General features: G+C 39.6%; 1 protein-coding gene across 3 annotated transcripts in view; it reads left to right on the top strand.

The window, feature by feature from the left end:
- Sec22a (SEC22 homolog A, vesicle trafficking protein) overlaps positions 1 to 9,049 on the top strand; it is a 58,478-nt gene that overhangs the window by 8,295 nt on the left and 41,134 nt on the right. For all 3 annotated transcript variants that reach the window (XM_021209430.2, XM_029544813.1, XM_029544814.1), the window contains exons 3-4: positions 7,084 to 7,247; positions 8,318 to 8,512. In XM_021209430.2, the coding sequence (XP_021065089.1) occupies positions 7,084 to 7,247; positions 8,318 to 8,512 (359 nt within the window). The remainder of the gene's footprint in view (positions 1 to 7,083; positions 7,248 to 8,317; positions 8,513 to 9,049) is intronic.

The raw sequence follows: 9,049 nt of genomic DNA, 5'->3' as shown, positions 1-9,049 counted from the left end.
TTTAAGTTTTATTGTAAGTACACTGTAGCTGTCTTCAGACACTTCAGAAGAGGGCGTCAGATCTTGTTACGGATGGTTGTGAGCCACCATGTGGTTGCTGGGATTTGAACTCCGGACCTTTGGAAGAACAGTCGGGTGCTTTTACCCACTGAGCCATCTCACCAGCTCTGATGATAATTTCTTATTACAGAGTTGTAGCTTGAACAATAGCATAGTTATTCACCACCTACAATTAGCAGGTACTTTACTTAATGTCTTTAAATTTTGCATGGCTCTGAATGCCTAGTAAGTGGAGTACTTCTCCATTGTGGGTAAAGGCAAGCTCACAACTCACATTAGGTTAAACAAAAAAGCAAAATGTATCAGGAGAGCTTGCTTGTCAAATGCTCAGTCGGCAGTCTTTCTTCTGTACAGTCTCTTGGCTTTTGTAGATTTTCTGTTTTTCATAGATCGGGAGACATTTACCAGCAGCCGCAAGTCTTAGTGGAGCTGCACACCTGCCCTCCCTTGATGGCAAGAGCAGGACTTTGACAGGACTACTCATGGTGGGTAGGAAGGAGGGACACTCACAGTTGGCCTGGGCACACTGCAATACATGTGGCATAGCCAAGGCTGTATATAATACATGGTGAGTTAGAGGCCTTCCTTCTAGGGAAGAGAAGAAAGGATGCTAGTAGAGACCCAGAAACAGTACTGTCACTTTACTGGTGTGGAACTTGTGATGGAAAGAAAGTCCCATCAAGTCATACAGCTAAGAAACAGTAGAGCAGAGCCGCGCCTGCCGTTTTGGCTTCATGGTCCACATTATCTCTCATAAGATTTATGCCCTTTCCCTTTTGTGACCACAAGTGTTCCCAATCTCCTTAATTCTTTTAACTTATTATGGAGAGAGAAATTGACCAGGTTAAAAAAAATTAAGTGAGGTTCCTTTTTTCTTTATTGTTGAGGAATGAAGTGCCTGTGTGAACCCTAAATTTGATGAGACAGCAACCAAGCTACTTGGCTACTTGGGAGGGATCGCCACCCCCCCCCCCTTCCCTGCTTGCCTTATTGCCAGCCTCACATCACCTCTCTGCTCTTTATTCTGGCAAACATGTGGCTGTCAGCAGCATGTCTGTTGAGTAGACTCAGGAGCTGACCTCAGAAGCACATCACTCTTCTTTTACCGTTTCTGTGGGAAGATAGTATTCAAGGCTCTGATAACGTGATCGATTTTGTCTCCTTAAAACTCTCAAAAACACCTTTATCTCTCTAAGTTGACATTACCTGGTATGCTGCATATGAATAAACATTTTAAAAATATTTAATGAGACTAAAAGTAAAGACTAAAGTAGGCTTTTTATTCATTGACTGATTTAATTCATGATTTGGTGCTCTCATTAGTGAGTAATTGAAAGCCCGCTGTGTGAGGAAGATAAGTGAAGATGTAGAAGTCTTGCTGCAGTGCTATACGCCGCTGACCCTCAGTGGGTTCTCTCCCTCTTTCCTACTGAGGGGCAGCCTTGCATTGTTAGTTTATTTTGTATTAGATACACCTATAGGACAATAGTTCCTATACTAAACATAACCAGCAGTGAACAAAAGGTATGCTTGCTTTTATATTGTCAAAGTATTTTAATATTTAAAAGATTATATACTTTAGTAAAATTTTTGTGAAAGTTTTTATTTCAGAAGTACTATTTTTTTCTAATACTTGGCAACTTTAACAGAGTTTATGCTACTAGAGAGATTTCCTGCACCCAGGAAAACATTTAATGGGGGCTATAGCTATAAAGAATAAGAAAACTTTTTATGTGTGATGGTATAATTGAAGAATGAAAATAATATATATATGTAATATTATTATCATGTCATTTAAAATTGCTATATTGTCATTTAGCTTGGAATGCTTTGTGTGTGTGTGTGTGTGTGTGTGTGTGCGCGCGTATGAGTGAGAGAGAGAGAGTGTGTGTGTGGTGTATTAAGTAATTGTTTCAAGTACATCTTGGGTAATTGTATTTCAGGCTCTTGGAAGTCAAGGACCTTGTCTTTGACATTAAACCTTACATAGTGACATGCTGGACCACCGGTGTTCTGTGATCTGCTGAGAAGTGACATCATTGCCTTTACTGTGTATTTATATAGTGCAAAAGGCTATCAGTACTCAATTGGTTATATGTGAAGTTTGACACATTGTTTCTTAAATTATATGTCAGAAAAGTTTTATGTCCAAAATCACTCATTTAAGAGTCATTTATGGTGACATATGCTAGAATTAGCTTTTTAGCAACATGATTAGAAAGAACAGAGCCCTGGTCCAGAAAGTTGTGTTTCTTTCAGTCTCACTCTGATACACTTGATCCTCAAAGGACTAACTTCCTAATGTCTTGGCCAGAAGAAAAGTGAGGCTAGAAATGCCAACTATTGGAACTAAAGTCCAGAAACAGAGGAATTAAAACTTATAAAAAAGAAAATTGGAGTGGGCTGGAGAGATGGCTTAATGGTTAAGAGTACCCACATGTTGGCTCACACCCACTCATAACTCCAGTTCCAGGTGATGTCATGCCTTCTTCTGCCCTCTGTGCTAACCAAACATACAACGTAATGCACACATGCACATGCAGGGAAAATACTCACACATGTTACATTTTTCTTTTTAAATTGACAGGGTATGGTGGCATATGCTTGTTATTCTAAGACAGAAGGTTTTGAGTACGTGACCAACCTGGGCTTCAAAAGGTTCAAGGTTTTGTTTCAAAAACGATGTGGTGTCACATGCCTTTTAATCTCAACATAAGGTGTTGTGGGGTCAGTGGGAAGAAGCAGTAGCAGGTGGATTTCTGTGAGTTTGAGGCTAGCTTGGTCTATGTAGTGAGTTCTAGGATAGTCAGGGCAGAGAGGGTTAGGGGGAGGAAGAAGGGGAGAGAAGAGAGAGATAGAGGAGGGGAAGGAGGAAGGGAGAAAAGGAGAACAAGAGAAGGAAAATGTAAATTAAAAAATTATGCTGGGCGTGGTGGCGCACACCTTTAATCTCAGTACTTGGGAGGCGGAGGCAGGCGGATTTCTGAGTTCGAGGCAAGCCTGGTCTACAGAGTGAGTTCCAGGACAGCCAGGGCTATACAGAGAAACCCTGTCTCGAAACCCCCCCCCCAAAAAAAATTATACTCAGTGGGGGGTGGAGCACTTGCTACACAATCATGAGGACCAGAGTTTGGATCCTAGCACCTGCATTATAAGCCCTGAATCCCCAAAATACCTGTAACTCCAGTTCTGAGGGAAATGACTCCCTTTCCTGGTGTCTTTATGCATAGGCATGCACACCTGAACACATGTGTACATAGACTCTACCGACATAGACATACACAAATAAATCTTAAAGTTAAACTCAGTGGACTGAGGGTGTAGCTGAAACTCTAGGTTTGATCCTCAGTACCACATAAACCAGGTATTCAGGGAGGTGGAAGCAGGAAGGCCAGAAGTTCAAAGTCATTCTCAGCTGTGTAAGAGTTTAAGGGTAACCTGGGATATGGGAGAACCTGTCTTTAAAAAAAATACAAAACCAAAACATTATGCTTAAGTTAGAGAATAGAGAGTATATCCATTGACAGTGCATATACACAAAACAGTGATGAAGGGAGCAGAATCATGACTGCAGATTTATGTAGTCATCTGTGGGTACTCACTGCAGTACCACACCTTCGATGATGCTACCATCGATGGCCTCTGAGAATATCCCCGTTTTTGGATATGTTGAAGATAAATTGTCCTGAAGTAGTACAGTGACTGGCAGAGTAGATGTTTTCTGTGTTTTCCTCCATGACTCACTGAGACTGCTTTGTGCAGATACTGCTAGGCTGTAAACAAGTGAATGGTGCCTATGTGGCTCTTCTTTTTCTGTTAATTTGTTGAGTACTTTTTATGTACTAGACCCAATATTTCAGGAGCTAAGAATACAGTGGTGAGCAATCCCAGAGACCATCCTTGCTGTCCTAGAGTACAGCCATCAGTGAGAGAGACATTGCAGAATGCAAATATGTAAATGTACACTTACAGCTTGAGCTAGTTGATGGATAATTACAGCTGCTATGCTATGACCATAATGGTGGGCTCACTATAGATGAGTGGTTCTCAGCCTTCCCAATGCTGTGACCCTTCAATACAGTTCCTCATGTTGGGTCACCTTGCAGTGTAAATATCTGATATGCAGGATTTCTGATATGCAACCTCCAAAGGGTTCGAGGCCCATAGGTCGAGAACCACTGTTTTAGATATTGCATTCTGCAAAGGCCTTTAAGAATAGGTGGGTGAGGAGACTTAAGCCACTTCTGATTTGGAGTATGGGGGAGTGGAGAAGATAGTGTTCTGGAATCTTCTCGGGATGGGATTGACTGGGTTGGGAGTAGGTTGGCATCCTTAAAGCTCTGAAACAGGCCTCTGTGGCTGGAATGCAAAGAGGGAGGAAGAGAGTTGCAGAAGATGAAGTGACAAATTGGAAAGGTTTCCTAGCATGAGGATGTGTGTATGTGTGTGCGCGCTAGCACATGCGCACACACATGTAAGTGGAAAATCAAAACAAACCAAACAAACCCCTCAGACTGATCTGTGACTGAAAACAAGTGAAAAACTTGATATAATGAAAGTTGATGTGTTTTAGAAAGATGATAGACTCTGGAGCGAAATGTTTTCCCAGTCTTGGTTCGTCATCCTGGGGTTCAAATGCAGGGCTTTGCATATGCTAGACAAGTAAGTTTCCAGCTGAGCTACATCCACAGCCACACCATCTCTGCTTGTTTATCACCTGGCCTTGGGTTAGTTACTTGACTTCTCTGAGGCTCTTCATTTGCAGAGTGGATCTACTCTTCCCCCCTCCCTCCTTACAGCATAGTGTCTGTATAGAGACCATGAACCAAGTGAGACTGGTGGGTACAGACAGCATGCTTGTAGTGATGGTAAGAATCTCTGTCTGGCCCTACAATAATTGAAAAAGCAATTATTATTCTTATTATAAATGTAGATTAACAGAGCTGGCATGGACTGCTAGGAAGCTGGTTTTCATTTCAGAGAAAGAATTATAAGGCTAAATTTACTATGAAAGTCAACTGTTGAATGCTTTATAGCCATTTCAGAGAGTATCATACAAGTAGATGACTTCCTGAAAATGCCAGCATATAATCTTTAAAACAAAAATAGGGTTTTCTGTGTTTCTCACCCAAATTTTCCAGTTAAATTTAGCACAAACAAGATTTGCCATGAACTGTGTGGTGGATGTCAGTGGCTTGTTGAAGTCTTCGTGAAGAGAGAAGTACAGCAAAGCTAACGGAGACAAAATGTGAGGCGCATTATCAGCTGGTAACGAAATAACTTGTGTCTCACTAGTGGGGGGTTCTGAACGGATGAAAACCAATTACTCATTGTGTCCGAGATCTTCAAACTGTTGTGGAAGTCATCCAAATGCTAATGACAAGGCAAAGAATTTTGACAATGACAAAGTATTTTGAGACAAGAAATCACTTGCGAAAATACATTTTAGACTGTTCTTTGTGGCACCTAATTGTAATCCCAGCATTTTGGAATCTGAGACAGGAGGATCAGAATTCTGAGGCCACCCTGAGCTAATAAATTCAAGACCAGCTCAAGACTAGTTTGGTTTATGTAGCTAGCAGTCCTGATTCAGTGCCCACCCCCACTCCACCCCACCCCACCAAAAGGACAAAAACAACAAAATACTGACCTTTGATGAAAATACTAAGAAAAATTCCATATGCTAAATAGCTAGAGTTTTCTTAATGATTCTTGAGAAGTCATATAGTTGCCTTTGTGAACATATATATAGAACACACATATATATGTATATATATGTATATACATATACATAATATGTATGTATGTATGTGTGTGTGTGTGTAGAAAACAAATGTTTTATAAAACAAATATTCCAGTTTCTTCTTGTTCTTGTTCTTCCTTCCCCCTTCTTTACAAAAATGTTCTAACATTAATTATAAAATTAGTAGGATATAAATCCTACTAATAAGTTGCAGCCTTAGAAATTTTACAAAAATGACTATTTACCAAGTGGAATTGTAGAATTTAGAAAGGAGTTTCAGGTTCCTGTAATAAGTTGAGTCTAATCTTACAGGGTGAACTACACTATAAGATACAAAGAGAGTTAGGAGCATGGCTTTCCCAAGGGGAGGGAAATGGAGTACCTATAGACCAAGGAGGCAATAAGAGAGGTCAGTACATAGTCCACCCTCTCTCTCTCTTTGGAAATTGAATCATGAGAACATACTTACTCCAAAAGTTAAATGAAAAAAAGGTCTGGGTGCCAGAGAGATGGCTTAACAGTTAAGAGTGCTTGTTGCCATACAACGATGATTACTAGTGTTTGCATTCTAGCACCCACATGACAAGCCCGGTGCTCTACACATGCCTGTAACCCCAGTTCCAAGCAGGGTGGATACAGCGGGTTGCTGAGGCTTGCTGACTTGCAGTGACTGTCTCAGAGGAGTACGTAGAAAGTGATAGAGGGGGACTTTGACACTTTCTGGCCTCTGAACACGCACAGGGATGTGCACCCCCCCACACACACACACAGAGGGAGAGGGAGGGGCAGGCTAAATTCTTTATCTACATTATTAGAAAAAAAAGTGCACTAGTATGGATCAATACAGATTGCTGTGATTAGTATATAGCACACAGGTGGGAGCCATAGCCTGGATGCTGTGTTGATTTCCTGTCCCTGGTCTATACCATCTATGTGATCTGTACAGTAAAAGGACACTTAGGTGACTTACTAGACGGTGAGTTTGTGTTTCCACCTGCTTTTGTGGAGGCTTGGCCTTTAAGCTGCTTGCAGGTTTACGGATGTGTGTGCTTTTCCTCTTGCTTCCCGCTCCATAATGAGTTCTAGAAGCATACACAGCCACAACTTTGGATGGTGTTATATGTTGGTTCCTTTAAAGTTGTTGCTGGAATATATAATAAATGTTAGTATCTTCATTGATACTGTAGCAGCAGTTTATAGTGTATAGAATCAGTCTTGTGAAACAACGGATTACCTTGATTTAATTTGAAATTTTAAAACCCATGTTTTCTACACTGTAGTTTTATTAGCTCTCTGGGAGTGAGCTACATGATGTTGTGCAGTGAGAATTATCCAAATGTTCTCGCCTTCTCTTTCCTGGATGAGCTTCAGAAGGAGTTCATTACTACTTATAACGTGATGAAGACAAATACTGCTGTCAGACCATACTGTTTCATTGAATTTGGTAAGGGCCTGGTTTTGTTTGTTTGTTTTATTCTTTGTATTTTTCTTATTACCCCGTCTCTGGTCAAATTTACATCTAATATTGGGAGTAAGGGAAACTTCTGCAACCTTGATTTTGATAGAATAATTGGCAAAAGATCTATAGTTCTTAATTTAGATGTCTATTAGGACAAAAATGTGTTTGCATTGTGAAGGAGATTGTGATTATTAGTCCAAAGAATAACTCCCAGAGGACACATTCTCAATGAAAAATTTACTCCATTTTGTGTTTATGCGCTAATCTTTTATAGTCTATTTAATGTAGAACAAGGGTTGCCAAATGCTTGCTAGAAAAGATCCGAGAGTATATATTTCAGATTTTAAAGGCCTTCTAGTCTCTGCCACAACTACTCAGCTCTGATATTGCAGCTTGGAAGCCGCCACAGGCAATACATAAATGAATGAGCATAGTTATTGTCTAATAAAACTTTATTTACAAAAGCAGCAATTTAGATTTGGCCTGTGGGCAGTAGTTTGCTCAACCAGAAAAGTTTGGTCAAAGTTATGGATTTCTTTATATAGAAAGAAGGGAAATCGTAAAAGTAAAATTCTGCTTAGAAGATATTTAGGAAATCTCTTATTGATTCTTTTAAACTTATGCTTCAGAACATACTATCTAATGGTGTAAGAACTAAGAAAACAATTATAAAAACACATTGCTTGTAGTGTAATTTGTATGTAATTACAGCTGATAACAGAATGAATATTTTGTGTGATAAGGATATAAAAATTAAGGCAATGGTTGACAATTAAAGCTCTTTTCTTTTTGTTTCTTGTATTTCCTTGACGTCTATACTTAGGTTGGTAAGCTCTAGTTCTAGTGCTTTCATGCTAGGCTTCCCTGTTGTGTGGAGCTGATGACCCCATGGAAGAGCAGCCTGCTAAACAGTCGTAATATTGAAAGTCCCAGGACAAACTGAATAGTTTTGAATAACAAATTTAACTTTATGAAATGTATGTCCATAAACATCATACTCTAAAATGATTTAATTAACAAATGACTGCAAGGAAACTTATTTTTATTTTACATAGATAACTTCATTCAGAGGACCAAGCAGCGATATAATAATCCCAGGTCTCTTTCAACAAAAATAAATCTGTCTGACATGCAGATGGAAATCAAGCTGAGACCCCCTTATCAAATCCCAATGTGTGAACTGGGATCAGCCAATGGAGTCACATCTGCATTTTCTGTTGACTGTAAAGGTGCTGGTAAGATTTCTTCTGGTGAGTTCTGGATTTCAATTATTTTATTAAATTTTTTAAAGATAAAACAGAGGAATACTTGAAAATGAATTGCTTTATTCTAATGTTTTAAACCAACTACATGAGAGAATATGGAAGTTCAAAGCAACCCATTTTCCCAGTTGTTATAAAGTAGGCTACTTTTACAATAAAAGGTAGAACTCTTAGCTTCTCCAGAACAATGCCTGCCTGGATTATGCCATACTTCCCACCATAAACATAATGGACTGAACCTCTGAATTGTAAGCAAGTCCCAGATAAATGTTGTCCGTCATAAGAGTTACTATTGTCATGGTGTCTCTTCATAGCAATTAAACCCTAACTAAGACAAAAAAAAAAAAAAAAAGAAATCAAAAGAGAAATATTGTTAGATATAATTCTGATCAAAGCAAAAATGGATTACCTGAATGCACTTAGAAGTAGTAGGTTTACAGTTTCCATTTAAATTTGTCTATGAAGAGCCAGGCGTGGTGGCGCACGCCTTTAATCCCAGCACTCGGGAGGCAGAGGCAGGCGGAT

The sequence above is a fragment of the Mus pahari genome, chromosome 12 (genome assembly GCF_900095145.1).
Source record: "Mus pahari chromosome 12, PAHARI_EIJ_v1.1, whole genome shotgun sequence".
NCBI lineage: Eukaryota > Metazoa > Chordata > Mammalia > Rodentia > Muridae > Mus > Mus pahari.
This window is presented reverse-complemented; position numbering and strand designations above follow the sequence as displayed.